Source organism: Stigmatopora argus, chromosome 22, assembly GCF_051989625.1.
Source record: "Stigmatopora argus isolate UIUO_Sarg chromosome 22, RoL_Sarg_1.0, whole genome shotgun sequence".
Classification (NCBI taxonomy): Eukaryota; Metazoa; Chordata; class Actinopteri; order Syngnathiformes; family Syngnathidae; genus Stigmatopora; species Stigmatopora argus.
The window spans coordinates 7,222,907-7,245,162 of NC_135408.1; the positions used below are offsets into that span (position 1 = coordinate 7,222,907).

The following is a 22,256-nucleotide window of genomic DNA, read 5'->3' on the forward strand; positions in this document are numbered from 1 at the left end:
TGTTGTATATTATGGGAGAACTCACGCAAAGCTTACTTTGGTACTCTTCAGTATTATCTTTCATGAGGCTCCTCTAGGTTAATTGACATGGAAACAACAAAATAAAGCAGACATTATCATTCACTGGCTGCCCCTCCAAGTCAAAATGAATTAATCGGAACTCTAAGGTTAGCTAATGACTTCAACTCCAGTCTCAACTTTGCGGCCGCACCTGAGAAAATCCTGATGTTTCCTCTGAAATAAAATGATCTCATGTAAAATGTAACAATATATAATCAGCTTTTCACATAATGATCCAAGAGGCCTTCGAAATGTGCTTTTTAAAATGTGACTTTCTGGGTGTTCAGCAAAAAAAAACAAAAGAAAAGAAAGATGAGCTCCGTCAAGCGACCCCCAAGAAAACCCTCCTGGGTCCGCTCGCTTCCTCCATGCAAGTCATGCAGGCAGGCGGTCAGCATGTCCGCCATGGAGTCAGTCACCCAGGCAGCGAAAAAGCCAAGCGCTCGGCTTCTTTTCAGCGAGGCCGCTGGCACGGGACCAAGTAATGCCACCAAACAAAGAGCTAGTGTCTTGCATCACTTCCCCTCTGAGAGGCCATCCAGGCCACAGCCTCTTATCACCAGGCACTGCCAGTCTGCAGGCAGGCCTCCAGCACAGTGGCCTCTTTGCAAGCCATTCTCACACAATACGGCACCGTTAGACCACTGGGCCCCGAGTAATACATCCTAGTGGCCCCGAAGAAGCGCCACATGAAAAGAGCACTTCATGCCATGTCCCACGATGACACTTACAGTTCAACTTTCCCTCGTCCATATGTTATATTGACTCATTGGCCCTGATAGACTAATCCGGTCTATTCTAAAGGGTGCATTCACACCTGCCCTGTTTAGTTCGGACTAAACGCAAAGAGTCCGTTTGTGCCGATACATTGTATAATGTGAAAAGAAATCTGATCAACCCAAAAAATGGATAGCAAATAATGGACTATGTCCTAAAAATGACCTGTTTGTCAAGACTACACAGTAACATTGGTAGATACGACTAACAACACTGAAACACATCAATAACCTTCTTACTTATGTAACTTCTAAAACGTTATTTAGAGAACTAACATATAGGGCACGTGTTAAAGTGGCAGCCTGGGGGCCAAATATGGCCCGGGAAAGTAAATCATGAGTGCCGACTTTCTGTTTTAGGATCAAATTAAAATGAAGAGTATAGATGTATATTAAATTTCCTGATTTTACCCCTTTTAAATCTATAATTGTAATTTTTTAATAAATTTTTTCTGTGTTTTTATTTCAAAAATCATTTTGAAAAATCTAAAAATATATGTAAAAAGCTACAATAACCATTGTTTTAGATCCATAAAAATCTGAATATTCAGGGCTTTTAATCCAGTTCTTTTAATCCATTTATAAAAAAAAAAATCTAAATATTATATCTAAAATGGTCCGTCCCACGTGAAATCAAGTTGACGTTAAAGCGGCCCGCGAACCAACTCGAGTCTGACACCCTTGATATAGGGCCATTAATTACGATAAATCTGTTTTGACTGGAAGAGCTGACAGCAATCATTTAGTCAACATTTTCTTATGGTCCAATTTTCCAATAAGTATAAAACAAAATAATTTGGTTTGCTATCTGCCAACATTCTCTTAGATCTCTTCAGATTGTGGTCAAAGTTGCAAAAACTTTTTTTGCATGCAAACTTGTTGTTTCCTTCCATTCTGCAGCTTTCTTGTTATTTTCCTATTGAAGCAGTTAAGCAGAGAAAGTCTGGAATCTTAATGGGCAGCTTTTGCGCAAGTCTTGATAAGTATTCCGCCAGTGTAGTTTGATACTTCCTTCCATGCCACAACCTCACTGTGTGTTTGTGTGTGTGTATGTGTGTGTGTGTGTGTATGTGTGTGTATGTGTGTGTATGTGTGTGTGTGTGTGTGTGTTTGTATCATGGTTGCATGTCTGTTTTCAACCAGGCCTTTGGCTGCCTAAGGGGGTGGACATGTGCAAGGAAACAGTTACATTCCTTTCAGATCGTCCTCTCCGAGGGAAGAAAAAACACGCAGGAAAACCTACACGCACACACACACACACACCTTTCTCTTCGTCACATCTATTCAAGACAAGCGGTCACAAGGACTCACAAAGCTCTCTGCGCCCCCAGCTCCCCTCAAAGCTGAAAAAAAAACCAAAGTTGGCTTCCGACCCCCTGAGCAGTGCCACGCCTACTTTGGCGACGGCAGCCTGCAGTGCATTCCTGCCGAGCGCATTGTCAAAGCCGAGCACTTCCTCTGGACACGGGCCAGCGCCGATACAATAACATTGCAAACATTCATCCCCCGGCTTCGTGAAAGACATTTCACACTAGAAAAGCACACGCACCCTGGTGCACTTACCGTAGATACACAGGAAGAACTCTGTACAAACAAAAATGATAGAACTTTTATTGCAAAACGCTGTTTGGATTCCCTTCTGTGCATCTGACTCACACTTGCTACAGGTGTGCTAAAATAACAAGGCCTGGAACATTACGCCTGACAAATGGGGAACCCTAAAATCGGAATTTCACAAGGTGAAAATAGCCTTTCACACGAAGGACATTAGCATTGATCAGTTTCTTGTGTCGTTGAAATAATCCAAAGTGGAATACAATCTGTTCCAGGTTGTTGATTTACCTTGTTCTTCTTTTCTATCTAATACTGGACAAATATTTCATCATTTACTTCACAGGGCAAAGGTCCTATGTTTGAATCTCCATCCTTTCTGTGTTTGCATTTTGACCTAAAATGCTTTACTTTAGACAAAAGCCTGAAGAAAGAAAATAAGAAAAATAAAACAAACCTAAAAACATTTAAAAATGGGAAACACTAGGTATTACAACTATAATGATAATAACAGAATGCCCAGTTCTCTTCATTGTTGTCTTGTGCGACTATAGTCATCATTTTTTAAGCATATTTAAAACAAATGACTAATGATAAGATATTTTATCATGTAGACCATATAGAAAAAGTTGGTAGAATGCCAAGTGCTCTTTTAAAGAAAAAGAGGGCAGCATCATTGGTTAATGGCTCTCTCCATGTCACTTTTTCCAAGTTTTAAAGATAGACAGATGGTATGAAGAGAGGTAAATATATCCGTGTTACACATCCGGCTGGAAACGCTTGATGTGAACGGATATGTACACATGCCTATACACTCTTTCATTGTGCCATAAACAACGGGGCCTGAACACAATATGGATGTTGACAGCGACTCACGTTTGAGAACAGTGCCATTGCGGCGGAGCGGTCCGAGGTGACCGCATCTTCTTGACGTGGCCCTTCAATGAGGGGGGGGGGGGGGTTTGGTGTTTCGCTTTGATAAATTTTCACATGGTAACATCTTCTTGGCTAGTATTGAAATGCCCAACCCCCCTCCTGTTAACATACATCTGTTTAGTCAATATCATGAGCAACAAGGAACATCGCCATGGCTACCCGCTGCACGCACACACAACAACGTCGCCGTCTCCGACACTGGCCAGCCTATAGGCGAGCAGGGAGTATAGGTCAAGTCACGTTCCCGCAGATACGCCAGAGCGTGCGTGTCTTAGCATGTGCACGTCCAGGGCATGTGCCACTGTGGTTCAATGTTTTCTTTTTAGCGCCGCCGCCAGTGTCGGCTCCCGCGGGCTGACCTTTTCTCTTCCTGTCAGGTGACCTCAGTTCCCGTAGGTCACGTGTCGCTCTTAAGGCTTCTCACGACACAAGAGTTACAGTATCCCTCACTGTAAACATGATAATTTGACGGAAATCAAACACAAAATATGACCGCCACATTCATGTCTACCGTGAGATACATCACTTTTAAATTCTGCAACAAATCAACTTAGAAAAATTAGTCGCTATTTTTGGAATAGCCTGGCCTTACTTCATTTGCCGGTAATAAATCAGACACGAAAGGGAGTATTTCCTTTCAATATCGGTTTATATGCTAAATCTGTAATATACCAGAGAAGACAGATGGATACGAACGAGCGAGAGCGCTAGAGTGAGGCACCTGCTCAGCGACCTCGCTCCAAACAAAGACCCCTCTGTCCCTCCAAGCACAATGACATGCCCGACTTCCTGTCTCTATTGGGACCAACGGAACACATTAGAGGCCCTGTTCTTTTTTTACTCAAATACACATTCATATTCATTCTTCAGGCTTCAACTCAAAAGTACCTAACACCAAGTGACATCTTTTCTTTGAGATAACTCCATCAGATTAAAACTGAGAATAAAATTAGAAGTTAAAAAAAAAGAAACAAGACGCTTGTGTGTCTTTACAGGCCTGATAAACATGAGACATGCATTGCCTTGGAAACGACACGGAGGAGTACTGTGACTATCAAAAGGAGATCACATGAGATAAAAATAAATGGCCAAGTATGACATCAAAGCTTTTCTATTGCTTCTATTTGCGCATTGCGACTGGGATAGGATCCAGCACCCCACCGCAACCCTTGTGGGGATAAGCAATACGGGGAGTGAATGAATGTTGTGTTTGTTATTATTCTTCATTCCCATGAAATTACCACTTTGTAGCTTGAAAACTTAACTGGTAAAACTTCACCTCATTTTGACCACTGAGTGAAAATTCAACCCTCCAAGTCTGTTTCATCGACCAATAAGAAATAAAATGGACTTATCAGTCATGTTGTGGCACAGTGGATTACTGGTTTGCAGGAGGTCTTCATAAATAAAATGGAATTCACCGGATACGCACATTGCCATTTTGAGTAAATGACTATTTCAACAAACTCTTACAAGGAGAAAATATCACTGAACTTATTTTGTAAACAACAACAACAACAACATTCATTATTTCTTACTCCGTCCTTTTTCGATCAAATTTTTCAATACTTTGGCGGACCTCACAGACAAAACCACACATCACAGCTATGCCAAAGAGTAGGGAACGAAGGAGGAAATGGTTGCCGAAACTAGCAGCGTTCCGGGCCAAATCAGCATCCACAAACCAAAGCGGATGTCAACCGACGGCGTCCAAACCGCAGCGAGGCTACGAGAAAAGTAATTAAGGGAAACATGGTATTTGGGAAAATGATTCTTGACTAAATGATAGTTCAAGTTAGCCGTGGAAATGTAATATAAACGTGCAGACGATCATTTTAAGAGTAGACGTAGACAACAAATTTGAATGTTTTTTTTATATTAGGGATCACCATAAAATAAATAACAACAATAATCATAATAAATCATGTTATGAAATTATCAGCGATTTTGCGTTAAACAGTTTGCTACAAAAAAGTGTCTGCTAATTCTGCAGTGATGATAATCATGTAACCTAGTAAGGGTGTAAGTAGAGTTTGGGGCATACGAGGTGGTCGCGGGGAAGTGGGGGTCGTTTGAGTAATTTACACCAGGAAGTAATTATGTAAATTCTAAAGCTGGCTCTTCCAGTTTACAGGCGGCCCATAAACCAACTGTCATGTCTGGCTGGCAATAAATGTTATTTATTTCTTTGTTTATTAATGCCTCCGCTCCTACTCCCCCTACTTGACTTTTTAAAGCTTAGGAGAAAAAGTTATTTAAAAGTGAGCCAGCTGAGCACACATGATGAATGTGGAAGTCCTGGCTGCAAAGTTAAGAAAGAATGCATAAAAAAATGGGGGGTTGTGTTAGTTATTTTTATCAAAGTAAAAAGCGCTTCATGTGGCTTTGTTACATGTGGTTTTATGTGTTCAGGATTGGAAGGGTTAGGTTACAACATTGGGTGTTAGGCACAGTTAAAAAGCTACAAGACAAAGAAAGTGAAATACTACTGTTGCGTGTTTACATTCTGTGCCGTGAGTTGGAATCATTTGGGAAGAACTCATCCGCTTTGACAAGTTTAATTCTGTTTCTGTGTCTTTTTATCATTAAATGATGTCATATTCAATTATTTTTTGTTTTGTATTCAATGTGTCTTGATGTATTTGACCTTTTTTCAGTGTAATTATTTTAAATTTGCTCAACATCTAAAATGTAGTTAACGCAGAGATTATACATGGTGTCCATTTTGAACATATACAAACATTCTGCTTAAATGTAGACAACTTCCATTCTCAATGAAAACTTCATTCCAAATGAAGAGGAATGAAGTCAAATGCTGCACTTTGTTGGCAATATTTACAGAGGGTTTTTTTATTCCCAAAAAGCATCCAAACACATCAAGTTTTGCATCAAAACATCACATCCAATTGAACAGATTTACGAGGTAATACACAGAACGGAGTCTGTGGCAAAATCTGAAGAGCCCCACCAAAATTGTTTTCCACCGACAGGGAGGTGGAATTCCTCAATGATATGTTGCATCCCAACCCAAGTGTAACATCCTCCCCAAAGCGTAAACAAAATTTCAACTTCGGCGCTCGTTTTTGTGTTCTAGTCTTGGCACAACTCTTGAGATCCAACTTTCATGAAGAGGACATTTTGGGTACAAAATGCTAGCATAAGCTTTTTGCATCCTATTTGACTTTGGGTATCTTCATTGGCTTTCCTGTACATCCGATCTGTGCATGTCCGAGGGGGAAAAAAAGCTGTCAGTCAACCTTTGTTTTGAGCAAAGAAGGCGAGACATGTAGAGAGGAAATATGTCCAAATGGGAATGTGAGTACGGTATTTAGGCATGTGTGCACGCACGTGTGCACGCAGTGCAGATAGCCTGCATGTTTATTTAGTTTGAGGTGACAGCAGGAAGGAAGGCAGGTTAACGAGCTGCCGGCTCCAGGCACATGGTGATTACGCAACCCTAGGCAAATCCTTACACACACACACATATACACACACAGAATATGCACTCACCTGTATGGGGAAACTAGATCCCTAGCAAAATATGCAGAGGCATTTTAGGGTCCATGCATTTCTAGGACTGGTTCTAATACAGCGGAGGTACGGACCCGACCTTGCGCTAAGTATAACTGACTGCGGTCTCACCTAGTGGGTGGCAGGCACGGTGGTTTAACGGTGTTCATTCTGAATATGTGTGCCACCGTGACATTGAAACCACATCTAAAGTAAGGAAAGAGGCATATACACGCGCTGTGTTCTGCCCTTCAAAGTCGGAATCATCCAAGAGCAATTCTCAACTATTTTTCCGTGGCAAATGAGAGACATCGAACTCATTTGAACACACTTCGTGACAAGCAGCAGTTTGGCAAATATTTATCATCCACCTGCAGCAATTATTATAATTAAGCATGAGTTGACGACATTATGGTTTGGACAAACCTAACCTTTGTCAGTTTAAACATCAACAGATCCAACGATTTCTTTCCATTCTACTATTATCAGACAGAATAGTAGTTCATTTTCTCCATTTTTGGTTTACTTGGTCTACTAAGACCTACCTGGCCTTGTGTGTATACGTGCACGTGGCAGTGGTGGTCAACCAAGCAGAAAAGACCTCCCACGTCACCTATTAACACGATCTGGCCTTTGACCTACCGTACTCCCCCAACCTCCCATTGAAATACTTGCTAAGGTCAGTCTGCGAGACAGCATCCACGATTGCAGGTTAACAAAAATGTCCACCAACGTGGTCAACGTCCAGCAAACATTGTGCATGTACTGGTCACAGGATGACGGCAAAGCTCATTGCATGTGGAAACGAATCTCCTCAAAAACTGCGTTTAAGGAATATTTTATTGCTTTTTCCCACACACATAGCCAACAAAGACTTTTTATAAGGAATAGGTATAGACAGGTTCTTCTTATTTATTCTGTGTCTCTTAAAAGATTCATCTAAAGGCTCTACACATGCAAATTGGGTGTACGCGGGAGCTTATTTTGACAAGCATGTGTTTGGATTAATAAATGCATACAATTGAAGACTTCCTGTTATTTAGCGGTGAGACCAGAGGAAGTTATTCCGCGGGACACCAATCATTTTGGTCAGAACGCCAACCTATAAATACTGAGAGCGTTGCGCACTTTGCATCCCACCTCCTTCCTCTCCGTTGGTGCAGGACTCCAAATGAAAAACAGGAGTGTAGCGGGAAAGCAAAAGCAAAAGAGAAGAACACATGCATAAAACAGCTTCAACATTTGGAGAGGAAATTGTTGAAATGAGCTATTGTATGTAAATGACAAGCACTGACGCATAAAGCAAGTGACATTGCGTGTCAGCAGAAGGCATTTCTACTGTAACACCATTCTTTCCAGTTTGCCAAGAATTTTCATACATGTAATATTAATAGGTAAAAAGGGGTATGAAAAGCATGAGGAGTTATTATGAAACTGTTGTAGACTCAGTGGCTCCAGTTGGCGTCATAGTTTTCAGGATCAGTGTTTCTATCTGCTCCTTTTGGGAGCGTAAACATAAACAACCACTCTTCAATAAGCCACAGTAATACATAATAGTTATTTGCAAAGTGCATGGTTACATTGTCTGTCTACATGTGTCGCTCCGCCTTTGGCTGACATCGTCAGCAATTAAATGATCGCATCCCAACCCTCCAAGTTAAAATGGATTGGACGTCTATAGCCGTCAACAACACTAAAACCTGATCATTCATTGGCAGCCAACTATTGCTAGCCCTTCTAAGGCCTTTTAGTACGTAGTTTTAGCATCCAGCTAACAGATTATGACTCTTTCGCATTATATTGGTGGTATTTTACCATAATCACTGACTTAAATGATTAAAATGCTGTTTGAAAATTATCTCAACCCAAAAAGAAGTCCATTCATCCTGTGTGAACTAAAACCTTCATTGTGCAAAGTCAGTAATCTTTTCTCTCAATCAACCCTGGTTTGTTCTGGGATTTTATTCCCCCCGGCAACATCGGAACTCTCTGTTTACCCATCCCATAATAAGGCTCATTCAAGCTCAGGACATCTTGATTAGGTCTGCTGAACGTCTGGTTCTCATTTAACGTAGAGGGTGAATGCAGGAAGAGGAAAGAAGAGAGTGGAGAATTGAAAGAGGTCAGTTAAAAAAAAGTATTTGTAACTCCAGGTAAGGTCAACGGATGAACTCTACACATTAAACATCATTAGAGTTCATGATGGATGAACCTATCTTGTTGATAGAATAGTTTACCGCAGTTTGGTTCCAGTGGGGCATACTGATAAGCAACCGTCCTGGGAAAAGTTAACACAGTTCCTATGACGGAAATTGGACAGAAAGAATATCCTCCAATGAACAGCCCAGATCCGGATAGGACATGTTACAAAACAAACAAGCACGCTACCCATCGTAATTAACAATCACCTAAAAATATATAAATAACAACTGTGAAATTTTATCGCAATGTGATCTGTTATATGACAAGTCATCTGACTGTATTCCAATTGAGCATGAATTTCACTTGCTGCTTTGGTGGTACATTTTGCAAGCAACAGAACATGGATGCACAAATTGATTATGTTATAAGCACTTTGTGCAGCTGTGACTGTTGTGAAAGCGGTACATAAAAAAAAATTGGCTTGGCAAAAATGACTTTTACTGGAATATCTTTTTTTAAACATGCAAGTTTTTTTAAATATTACAGCTGTTTTGATTTATTCACCACAACATATTTTGATTTTATAAACAATTATTCTGATATTGAGATTCCCTTTGTGGACAGTTTTTTATTGCGATATTAACACATTTTTTCCATAGGTCTTTGCTTCATTTTGCTCATTCAACTATTAAAAACAACAATGAAATGTTTTTAGAATATTCTCAATCTTTCTTAACAAGCCTAATACAATTAAATTACATCCTTATATGATTACATGATAAATGTGGGTGCCTAAAATAACACTTTAGAGGGGGGGAAAAGTTTGGCCGCGTGACTGAAACAAAGAGGAAAATGTGGCCTAACATTCCCGCGGCGGTTTATCATTCTCAGCAGATGCTCGGCCTTAGCAGAGCTCACAAACACGCCCATTCAGAAATATATACAGTTACAGTACTTTCTGAAAAAAAATACAGATACTGTTGAGACCACACAAATACTCCCACGATAATCATGAGGTGAAAGAGTGTGTGGCAAACTCTGCAACACACACACACACACACACACACAAAGCTTACATGAACTCCACTCATGAAAGTGATAAGAGACAAGAGTCAACATCCCTCCTGATAACCTGCTGATAGCGTGTTCCCTTGCTTCCGCTGCCCTTTTTGTTTACCTAATGATCCCGTGGATCTATGTCCAACTGGTGCATGAAAACATTGCTCAACATATGAGCTGGGAAACTCGCTCCGAGTCGTACGTCCATACTGTAAGCCATTTCAAAAGTAAGCCTAAAACTGAATCCAAAATGAACGATATATCGTATATTATCAATGTATCAGTCGTGGTTAAGCTACAAGGTGGCCAATTCCACAACACAAAGATGGAGGAAACTTTGCAGCATTTAATGAGGAAATAAAAATTGCAACATCCAACTCAAACAATAGCATTCATTCATTTACTGACATTAGGTTCATTTTTCAATCAGTTCAATCTCACACATGGAGATTTGCAAATAAACATGGCCAGTAAGGAATGCAAAATAAGCAAAATCTCAAGGACTGTGCAGGGAAGAAAAAAAGAATGCTGCCCGGGCTTTAAACATGTGAACAAAAATGCGTACCAGATCCATGCACACCCTCACCAGCAAAGCCTATTTAGATTCCAAATCACCTGCTGCATTCCACAGCCAACAAGCCAGCAACTAAGGAGCTAAAATGTAATCGGTTCGTCAAAAGGCTAAGCAAGAAATACCACCAGATGGTTGACGTCATGGATACTTAATCTATAGATGAAAAAACATTCACAATATTTGAATAATGATCTACATGTTATTTTATTCCACCTTGCTGCCTGTCCATATTGCTCTTGGCAATTATTTGTGTAGATATTTATGCCCAAAGAGCCGCCCAGGTCAAGACAGGACAAGAGCAAAAGCAGTAGGTCATTATGAAGTAAGGCCAGGAGTCTTAGAGCCATTATGTGACCATCAGAGAGAAGCAGTTGGCACAACATGGCTGACTGGAGCGCTTCAAAGCAGACGCAGGAAGAGGGGGGGGGCAAGTCACTTCCACTGGCCTTGCATGTTCAAGGAGACGTGGGGAGTTTACAGGGTGACATGGAGGTCACAGGTCTTGTCCCAAGGAGGATACAGACAGGGACATTGCTCTGGATAAATTTGATCACATTGGATTTGTTTTTAATGGGACGCGTCAGATATTCCAAGCATAGCTAAACATGACACATTAGAAAATAATCAAAAGGCAGCCAATGCAGAAGACAATTTCAAGATTGCCGCCCTCATCAATGCAACATAAAAATATTAGTTTAGACAAAATGCACAAAGCTCTTTAACATAATCATGTTTCCTTACTCATTAATTAAAAGACAGAATCTGGTGAAAGAGTATTCAAAAACAAACAATCAAGACAGATTGCACACACTAGTGAAATAGTTGAAAATATTTTATGTAACTGTTATGGAAACCAATGGCGTCAAAGAGTAGAGGGCTTATCACTCAATGGAAAACAGTAGTCGAGACTTGCTGCTATTATCATGTGATGAGTCGGAATACAAAAAAAACAAAAAACAAATGATGGCCGTCAGAGCAATGAAAAAGAGGATGAAAAAGCCTGCCTTTGCTTACATGTGCTAATATTGGTGAAAGTTTGTTCAAGTTCCGACTATTTACAAAAAAAACTTCTCCGACATGATGTCAGCTGTGACCGTAGATTACCTGCGATTTGCTGAAGCGTCTTTCTTTCCCTTCCGATTGTTTTACACCGCTCCCTACCTCCTACACTTCCTCCTCATCCTCTCACCAACACCTGTGCCCCTGCGGAGGAGGAGGAGGAGTTCCGGAGAGGAGGAAGCCCCCGGGGGCAGCGAAGCACCTCGCAGATGGTTAGCAAATTACACCTTCATTACCTCTCGTCTACGCTTCCTCTGGTCAACGCTTCACAATGACTTGCTGTTCCTGTCACATCTGCCAGTATGTTGGCCCACAGCAATTAAAAATTGTTTGTCGGTCGCTATCTGTACGCAGACTACCTGACATAATAGAGCTATATAAATAGTTTGCAAAACTGGAAAAGTAATTGGCTTTTTGGCAGGTTCAAAAAAATGTGCCTGCCACGCAACTATAAAAACACATAAAACCTCGATTTGTCCATAAACATTTGACTCACTCATGCAATTCAATTTAATCATAGTCGGACGATTCCAAAAAAATTGTGGATTTGAAGCTTTGTACAATATGCAAACATCCAAATGTAACAAATATGGATTGCAAACTTGACTATTGTCCAACTTTTTAAACAACTGGTCAGTTTTAGCACACAATGATTTGTGTTAAAGTAAACAAAAATAAAAACCAACTTCTTTTTCTATCATTTGTGCTACATGTGCTTCTTTTTCTTCTTCTATCTATTTCATAAATGACATACGTCCAATAATTAATTAATCATTAAACAGTTTAAAACTCATTTGAGCCAACAACATGATCTTATCCCTTTACAATTCTGGTCAGAGTATAATTTCAAATTTTGTAACCATCTTGATTGCATTTGAAGTCATATATCCCCAAAAGGGGCGTCCTTCTTCTGAGAAAGAAAAGCAGATTCAAACCATAACAAATCCACTAACGTACCTAACACATGTAAGATGTTTTGCCTTTGGATATGCAGCACCAGTGTAAATAGAGACCGAGACACGTGGCACAAATAAACTTCACAATTGAACTCTTGACGGCTGTTAGCAAAGGAAATTACAATCTAAATAGTTTAAATACAAGTCAGAAATAAGAGTTTATAGTGCGCATTGGGGCCAGAGGAGACATTTAGGCTGCAAGTCCAAAACTGTTCACAGAAGAGTTCAATTAGGGCATGCGCATATTTTAAGACAAACTGTAGTTTGCAGAAATAATTACTTGGTAGCTTATTTACATAGTTGACTCTACCTACCCCCCACCCATCAAGCATGTACCTATACAAGCTTATAAAAAGTAAATCTTCCATAATGCATCCCTTTGAAAAGTTGACTTTTACAGTACCATAAACGTTGGTCATAAGGAAAGTCTATTTCCTGTAATGTTTTGTCATCTGTACTGTACTGATCAGCAGTAACTGCTGACCACCTTTGTGAGGCCTTTATCCCTCCTTCCCGTGCCTCTTCCAACCCAGCGTGAAAGTGCACGCGAGGGCCCCAGTGCAGGCATTACTTAGACCAGGAAGCCATGGAATAATAATGAACGGCGCTTTCACGCGTGAGCAAGCAAACCCCATCACCGCCACCGTCAGGCACTTTCCACGGCCGTTTCCGTCATCAAAATGCATGTCCCTCTCACTTGAGCGGATCCCGTGGTTCTTAAACAATCGCTTTTCCCTACTCCCAGAATTGCCGACTACACTAGGACTGCTAGGGGGGTTTCCGGTCTCCAAATAGTAACTAAACACCGCAAATTTCTACACATTTATACCATGCTTTCTTTCCTAGCACTACAGCTTTTTACTCACAGACACAGTTATTAAACAAAGGAGGGAAATAGTTCAAACTTGAAACATTCAACAGGCTTAAAAGATGAGAACTTACCTTCAACATGTCAATGGCGTGCAGGGTGGAGCAGAGGATGGATTCAAGTGAGGAGGTGGACAAGGAGAGCAGGTGGACACAAGGAAGTATTCTTTAAGAAACTTAAAATTGTTTACCAAAAACAAACCTTTATACTGATCTCAGGGAAAATAAACAAAATAACACCTCATAAAGCAAAACCACATTTACGAGTAGATCTGACGATGAACTGATTCGATATAAACAAATGATCTGACGTGTAAAACAATAACAAGAGTTTTAAATGGACAAATGTTGACCAAACAATGAGGAACAGGAAAGTGACACAAAGGGAGGGATCTGCTGAGGACACTACAGGTGAATATAATCAAAGGGAGATTGCAAGGACTATGACACAACAGAAGAAAAAACAGGAAAAAAAGCTCCACCACGTTTTTATTAACATTGTTTTAAAGTATATATTTATTTATATGTATAAATAAGATCATTATTAACAAGCTAAATATAGGAATATTTACTCATATTTAGTTTTTTTTTTTTTTAAATACTCACTCGCCTTATAATGTGGTTAAAGACCTTATGTGTCAAGGGTGATTGATATATGTATATTGGATTGGATGACTTTATTCATCCCGTATTCGGGAAATGTCATATTAATATTAATGATATTTTATTTACAATTATTTATTAATTATTTGTAATATTTATAATGAATAATAATAATAAATATCATATGTATATGTATGCATGTGCCTTAAATGTAGAAATTTGAAAAGTTGTGAAATATGTATTTATAAGCCACGCAATGATGCATTGGTTGTTAATATTCATTCATTCTTTTTCTGAACCGCTTCATCCTGGCAAAGGTCGCGGGACACCAGAGCTGTGAGGCCGACGTGCTAACCACTCATAATTCGGAATATTACATTCTATATATATGTAATGTAATATTCCAAATTCAATCCAAAGTGTGTGCATGACGCAATTAGCCCAGTTGAATATACATATATGTATTTATTCTAACCTTAGGGGATTTGGGAATACTGTATAATATTAAATGTTGGGGTAGCCAACCTCCATCATTGTATCTATTGGTTCTCACTGCATCATGAAGTGAGTACCTCATGAAAAATCCAAGGAGCAAGATGGGCTGAAGACCCCCACCAGCATCGACTGCAGCAGCGTCAGGAGTGACAATGGAGAGCGAGAATGAGTCATCCTCAAGCCCCTCCTTCGCCCACCCTCACCCCCATCCCACGTAGCCGCGTTACGTCCATCCTAGCTCATTCATTTGCGGCGCAGTCTCACGCCTACTTTTTGCTTCTAGACGAGCGCCCATTCAACTGCAGCTCCATTCACAAAAAAAAATTCTTACTCATTCATGAAAAGAACCATACTGGTGTTTAGAACATGCATGCATGATGGAATACTTTTTCCTAATTTGGCGGTCTGCTGTGGCGTTCAGTGCCTGCCAAGGCCACCCACATTGTCAGTCACTGAAACACTCAATCAAATGTGTGCCTCTGTGTATATGCGTCTTTTTTATTACTACGTACTTCCTCCCTGAGTAGCTGCATCTTCATCTCTGTCTTCCTCTCTCTGGTTAGCTCATCTCAAGACAGTTTGCTTCCAAGGCACCCAATTATAGGCCACGGTTGTGGGGTGGCCGGATGTGACAGCATGCGTGTATAAAATTTGGGGTGTTAAAGCCATATATCTATGACACATGACACACAACATTTTAATTGTTTTTCCTTTTTCCACAGTCTTTATTTTTTCACATAATGTAACTGTGGAACGGAAGTCTTTCGTCACTCGCAAGTGTGTGTGTATGTGTGCCACAGTATGATACACAACCTCAGCCCCTCCCTCACTGTACTGCAGCTCTGACTCATACAAGGTGGAGGCAGAGACAACTGGGGTCTGATGATTGGCAATGAGAGTGCACACACACACACACACCATCGCATACATGTATGAAATATACGTAGGTCCACAATATAACATGTATTCATTCATTCATTTTCTGAACCGCTTATCCTCACAAGCGTCGTGGGGTGTGCTGGAGCCTATCCTAGCTGACGAGGCAGGGTACACCCTGAATTGGTGGCCAGCCAATTGCAAGGCACAAGGAGATGGACAACCATTCACGCTCACACTCGTACCTATGTGCAATTTGAGTGTTCAATAAGTTAAGAGGTTGAATGATGATTAGATCTTGTGCTTGTGATTTTTAGCTAGGTGACATGTCATAAAACCAAAGTATGCATTAGTGCATCGGCTGAAGATAGGATAAAGCAAGCCATTACGGCTGTCGAACATCAAAAGTTTCTTCTTCCCATGTAGGGAAACATTTAGAATATAGCGCTATTTTGCTTTATAAAAACATGCTCCAAAATGCAGTTCATGGTTTGATGCTCATTGATCCAAGAACCTGTAACGCATATCAGATTCACAATCGGACAACTTGAGGGTGATCACATGATATCATAATAAAAGAGTACATTAAATAGGTGCGAACATGAATGGTTGTTTACACTAGTCCAACGCCTTCTCTGTGCCCAAATTAAATGATCTCGACTCCAACTCCGGGACCCAGATGAGAATCATCTGTAGAAAATGGATGGAAGAACTCAAGGGCCTTGAAAAGATGACGTCCTATGAGGAAGAGGTCACCTGTATTACATCACTGAAGAGGATGAGGGTGGGCAAGAAAAAAGGAGACCACAACCTCCTCCTCTTCCCTCCATCACACTCCCCTCCCCATCCTGATTGGATGAGTCACAGACGGGCCAGTTCCCTTGATGCACTGCAGAAGCGTCATGTGACGTCTCCACCGCTGCCGCCGCCTCCTCCCGCGCATTCATTCATACTTTCTCTCAACTTCCATTCAGAAAAAAAGCTTCATTACAAAAAAGTATATGTATATATACGCACATAGTAAACAAGCAAAAGCTGTGTAGCTTCTCATTCATGAATATGTGCAATGGCTTTGCTTTTAACCGTGATGTGGTTCAAGGTTTTATAGTTGCCATGGTTACAGCATGCCAGGAAACAAAATAAAAACAGGCAAAACTCTCAATGGTGCAGTTTGTATAATAATATAATACACTCATCGGATTACTCCGAATATTAAAGGTGGACAAACGTGGTCCAACTTGATTTTTTTTTTTTTTAAATGCAGCAACCATTACATTATTCAATTAATGAATCTTGATTAGAATCGGTGCATTCCATTAAAAAGAAATATCTCACAGCAGGGTTGAGGTGCCATTGATGCAATATGAGATCATAATACAGGGACAAATGATGGTAATTCTGGGTTACCGTGGCAACAACGATGCAGTCTCCTAAGTAGACAATGGGAGAAATGGATGATAACAAGTTTAGGTTAGTTATTAGTATATATTGATCAATATAGGTAGTTTTATATTTCTATGTACCTTGCATGTGATTAACGCATTACCTGCCATTGATAGATGCCCAAGTCATTTAAATTGAGAAGTCTTACTGTAAATACTCATGTTTTGAGTAAGTTAAAAGATTTTAACTTATTGAATTTGCAAAGACAGATTTATTTACAACACTAAACTAAACACAGACTTTTTTGTGGTGCCCTTCAGTTGCTGTATATTATACTATATACTATATACTATATAATTTTCATACAGATCAAAACCTACATTTTTAAGCATGTAATAAAAATATGCATGAATGAATGGGTATTTTTTTAATGAATGAACAGAGCGACATTCAAGCTCAGTATGAGAACAAGTGCTAAAAAGCTCAACGTACAGTGTGAATCACCACAACAAAGTGGTGGTCGTGAGGGTGGAGGGTTACAAGTGGGGGTGTTAGTGATGTCATTGATGATGGTGGGGGAGTCAGTCGTGAGTCACAAGGAGGCGCTGGAGGAGATGGTCCATATAAATATATATATTAATATATAGATATAATATATATATATATATATATATATATATATATATATATATATATATATATATATATATATATATATATATATAAAAATAAAAATAATATATGTGTATATATATAAATATATAAAATGGGAACAGATGAGAGGGGGCATAGCACACCTGCCATCGTGGATTATGACTCACCACAGCTTTACACACAAAAAGCAGGTAGCACACGTGTGCATAACATTCATGCTCATTTTAAACATTCACTCACATTCAAAGGAAGATGACTCACTTTTCAATGTGACACACAAAAAGGACCAATTTATGATTTTGATGAGTCTCGCCTTATCCTTATTTTGGGAAAGCTCCAATCTAATACAATATATGATATATAACAATTACACAATAAATGATGTTTGCATGTGACATTTTTAAGTGCTAAATATTTTGCATGTGCTTTTGTGGGTACAACGTTCAGTGAAGATTGTCATTTATTAATATGTATACAATATTTAGGTGTGCCCTGTGACTGGCTGGCAACAAGGCTTGCCCAAGTTTGAAAGTTGTAAGGTCAATTGATGCTAGGTAGACACCACACAGATCAAGTAGAAAGGTTGCATGTCTGCAAGTTTAGCCCAAGGTTGTGACTCGTGAGATATCAAAAGAAATTAAACACCAATATTTGGAAATACAACCTATTGAAAGCACAACAATAAATGTGTTTATATAATTGTGAATACTAAACCAAAAAATTCAGGGGGGTATGATTACTGACACAATCAACCATAATGAAGAAAATAACAAAATATTAAGTCAATTTTTTACTTGTGCCCTTATCTGTGAACCCAGCAACGTCCACAACTCCTTTATGAAAATGATCTGGCCTGATATTTTACAGACAGGACTGTCCTCTGGTGGCCGCTTAACAATACATGAGTAAATAAAGCATGGAACTCATAATAGAAAGCAGCATTTTTGCAAAACTGAGCAAGTGAAGGTCATTTAATTGAATAGAAGTTGGTAAAAATACACTCAATGTAAACAGTGTTTTTTGTTAGCTATTTTTATAAATCAAGCACAAGAATTATATTAAATTCAAGTCCGGTAGCATCGCAGAACTCAGTAAAAGGAAAAGCTGGGAGGGCAGCTTGGGCAATGTCAGCAATTTTGCTGTACACGCTGATGCCTCAGAACACAAAAAGCCAACATTTGGATTCAGAGCATTTCACATCCTGATATCAATCTGCTGTAATATCATATATTTTCCATTATTTGATTTAAAAAATGTCCATAATATACCATCTTTTTTCCATCATCACTTTGTCTTTAAAATAAATCAACTCATTCAAAAAATGTATTTTAAAAAACACCTATTATTGGCAATAGACAATTGAATGATTGCTGCTAGTGCTTTCAGCAAAAGAACGGCTAGCAATAGTTTAATGAGAAATGAAGTAGGTAAATTAAAGTGAATGATGTACACTGTACAGGAAAACCAACCATAACAAGGTACGTATTGTAAGGTTTTATTGTATCTTCAGGTATAATTAAAAAGACAACAACAGTACCTGTAAAACTTTTTGGTCTGAAAACCCAAGATGTCAATGTAAGTTAAGTGTTTTTCTGGTACTTAAGGAGTATGGGGTAAGTGGTACCTATGTGCTTCTGGTTGTAGTGGTGGCACACAATCTCCACATCATAGAAACTGAACTGGACTTTAACCCGCTCATTGGGCGAGCTGAGGAAACACAAAGTGTAGAGGGCAAACTCGAACTCGGGACTGACGCCAATGAAGATGCTGCCTTTGGGCTTGATACCGTTTTTCCAGCTGAACTGCAGGGCCAAAATGTGCTTGTTTTCGTCCGGCTGTGGGAAGCAGATATCTACTGAATATGTCACAAAGTGCTTGCAAAAATGAGACCCTAAATGCATATGCATGAATATTATAGTGTATTTAACCATTTTTTAAAATCAAATAATGTTTTCTATATATTACAATAGCGTGATCTTAAAATAGATAAAAATCAATACGTAAATACGTAAGCATATTTATTTAGTTTAATTAACGTATCGATTTAGCCATTCTTTCTTGAAATTGCTAGATTAAAATAATTCATTTACCATAATTTTATATTTATAAAGTTTTAATTAACTAGTATAAATAAGCTAATACTAAATGATCAAGGGTACAAATTATATGAAATAGCAATTTGATTTCAAAGTTCATATTAAAAAAACAACACTTGTTTCCTATTTTAGCTAGTTTTAGTTAACAATTGAAATTAAAGTAATGTCAATTCAATTAATTACAAATTGACAATAAACAAATTATTTCCCTATTAAAACCAACTTAATAAAAATAATAAATGAACACTTTTTAGTCATCAAATAATTAAATGCACCCAAGCATGGCGAGAACTGCACCAAATAAACACATACAAAATCTAATTATTTACTTTCAGCATGCTATGTCACTTTGGCTGGGTTCTGTGTAAAACTAATCCAAACCCATTTGCCAAACCCTTATTAAAATGACACCACAAATGTGATCTATTTGGCAGGATCGGAATGTTTGCAAGCTCATTGTCTACCAATCGGTATCAGAATGCAACACTCTTTTTTCCCCAATATTCAAACGTGAACATTTTCAGGCAATTTTCCAAACAGAGTACCTGCGGGGAATTGGCGGTGACGCTGTAGCCTTTGTAGTCAATGTGTCCCAACTTCTCCTGCAGGTAAAGCTGGATCCAATTGTGAAAGCCTATGACCGTCCGCCCTCCTCTGGTTTCTCCGACAAACACGTGTTCGAAACCCGATGAATCCGGCCTGGATGGAACAAGCAATTCAGTTTCATGTTCTTTTTGGCCGCTCTGGCGTTCTCCCAAAAAACGTTTGTCGGGTTCACTAATGATTCTAAATAGCTGGAAACGTCCATGTTTTAATCAGATTGCACCCACCTGCTGGAGCCTTTCCTTGCATAGAGTTCAAACCAGATTCTGTAGAGCTGCTCTTTGAATTGTTTCTCATCTTGGGGGGATAGCTTCTTGTCCACCAGGTATTTATGAGCTATCTGTAACAAACATGAACATGCCTTGCAATGAGAATAAAACAATATAATAATAATGTGATGGGTGCAAGAGGGCGGTGAAGAAAATGCCTGCAATTCAAGCTCCTCACAGCGTACCTTCATAGTGGGGGTCTTAATAATAGAATCCAGGAACTTGTGGTTCTCCGCCACCTCCTCAGGGGTAACAATTTCTGGCTCCCCAGTATCACTCACATAGTTATCCAACAAGGAGATAAATGCTGCAATAAAAAAAACATTCTGCTTTGCACAAACCCATGGATTCTATGAAAAATTAACCTCTTGAACATTTGAAAGAGCAAAACTCAACTCCAAATTGGTGCCAATTCTAAAAAAAAATTCAGATTTGCTAAAATATGCTACAAAATAACAGTAGAACAGAATTTTTGTCAAAGTGGAGTTCCTCAAATCACATCAACAGTTCGTCGCCACCACAAGCCTTGTCAGGAGATGATACCCACTTAAAAAGGTCTCCTTCTGGAAAATATTTTCGTCGACAAATTTAAACAGCGGATATCCCGCCCCGTCGTTGTCGTCGTCAATGATGGCCATGGTGTCTCCGGCTTTGCCCTGAAACAAGTCACGTAACATTCATTTTTTTGTAACCTCTAATCATAACAAGTGTTTCAGAGGACTTCATTGGCCCACTGTTGACAAACAATAACAATATTGATTGATTGAGGTGAAAGCAGGTGACAGGTGTCATTATTTTGACACGTGAAACTTATTTGTACGGTTTATGAACCTTTAAACATCTCTCACATTACACTGATTGGACCTACTTTTAAGCACTTGATTTTCATTTGAAAACAGTGTTCGTGTAGTAGCGTTGTGTGCACATGAATGTGTGTGTTGCACCTGCAAGGATATTCTGTAGTCGGTTCCAGGTCGTAGACGATTGACATCATTATCCCACAATTCCTGAACCATGGCCGACAGCTCTTTCTCACTCGCAATCATGTTAAGGCCGCTCAGGTCGCGTCTTCAATTAACTGTGGATTCTAATATTTGTGCTTTCCTTTTCTTACAATTTGAAATAAGAAGTTGTAAAGCTGTATGGAAAAGAAAAAAAACATATAGTTAATTTTTAAGTATTTTGGTAAATGATCAAATCTCATAATAGTCAAAGATGTGAATTTTGCTGAGTCTGCTTAAATTCCCTTAATTGCGTTTCAGTACAAAAGGATAGAAAAAGAAAATCCAAACAATCCATCAAGAACTGAACAGAGAGAAAGTTAAAATGGCTTTTTTGGACTTTTTTAGTATCACCATTATATGGCACGTTAAAAAATAAACAGGGACTAAACAACAACTCAACATGGAGTAAATATAAGATTCCAAGTACTTGTTAAACTAGTGTATAATCAAGAACTCACACTGATGTCATGTTACTGTACAAAAAAATAAACTGTAGTACTTAGCTTCACTGAATATGCTGAAAATATACTATGTTATGCACACGCAATACTTCAATGCTCCTAAATTTGAGAAGTTCCTGGTGAACCACTGAGCCCATGATGTCACACTGACCTTTTTCTCCCCCCCGTTGGAGTACAATCCAGCTTCAGCAAGGCAATCACACCTTCTTCCTGATGGTCTTCAGATGTTGTTCACGGTTTCCTATGCTTGTGAGAGAATATCTTTTGGAGCATAGTAGCGGTCAGTCTGTGTGTGTTGATGGGAGGGCAGTATAACAGGAGA

At 39.2% G+C, this 22,256-nt stretch overlaps 2 protein-coding genes across 2 annotated transcripts in view; both read right to left on the reverse strand.

Annotated features, from left to right (window-relative positions):
• The window catches only part of LOC144068531 (rho GTPase-activating protein 26-like), an 85,491-nt gene extending 71,643 nt beyond the window's left edge, over positions 1-13,848 (reverse strand). Inside the window, exon 1 of the mRNA XM_077593124.1 lies at positions 13,566-13,848. The gene's annotated coding sequence lies outside the window, so the exon portion shown is untranslated. The remainder of the gene's footprint in view (positions 1-13,565) is intronic.
• Positions 13,849-19,081: 5,233 nt separating this feature from the next.
• Positions 19,082-22,238, reverse strand: endou2 (endonuclease, polyU-specific 2). Its single transcript, XM_077593010.1, has 7 exons — positions 22,086-22,238; positions 21,414-21,607; positions 21,017-21,125; positions 20,655-20,776; positions 20,428-20,540; positions 20,143-20,296; positions 19,082-19,336 (listed from the first exon to the last, which is right to left on the reverse strand). Exons 2-7 carry the CDS (start codon positions 21,513-21,515, stop codon positions 19,082-19,084), a joined length of 855 nt encoding a protein of 284 aa, XP_077449136.1. The 5' UTR covers positions 21,516-21,607; positions 22,086-22,238.
• Between the last annotated feature and the right edge of the window lie 18 nt (positions 22,239-22,256).

Excerpts from the sequence above, each read along its gene's own strand:
- endou2 (XM_077593010.1), bottom strand. The coding sequence starts at position 21,515 with ATGATTGCGAGTGAGAAAGAGCTGTCGGCCATGGTTCAGGAATTGTGG. Across the intron at positions 21,126-21,413 it reads ACTACAGAATATCCTTGCAG|GGCAAAGCCGGAGACACCAT; the intron begins GTGCAACACACA and ends GACTTGTTTCAG. Across the intron at positions 20,541-20,654 it reads TTAAGACCCCCACTATGAAG|ATAGCTCATAAATACCTGGT; the intron begins GTACGCTGTGAG and ends TGTTTGTTACAG.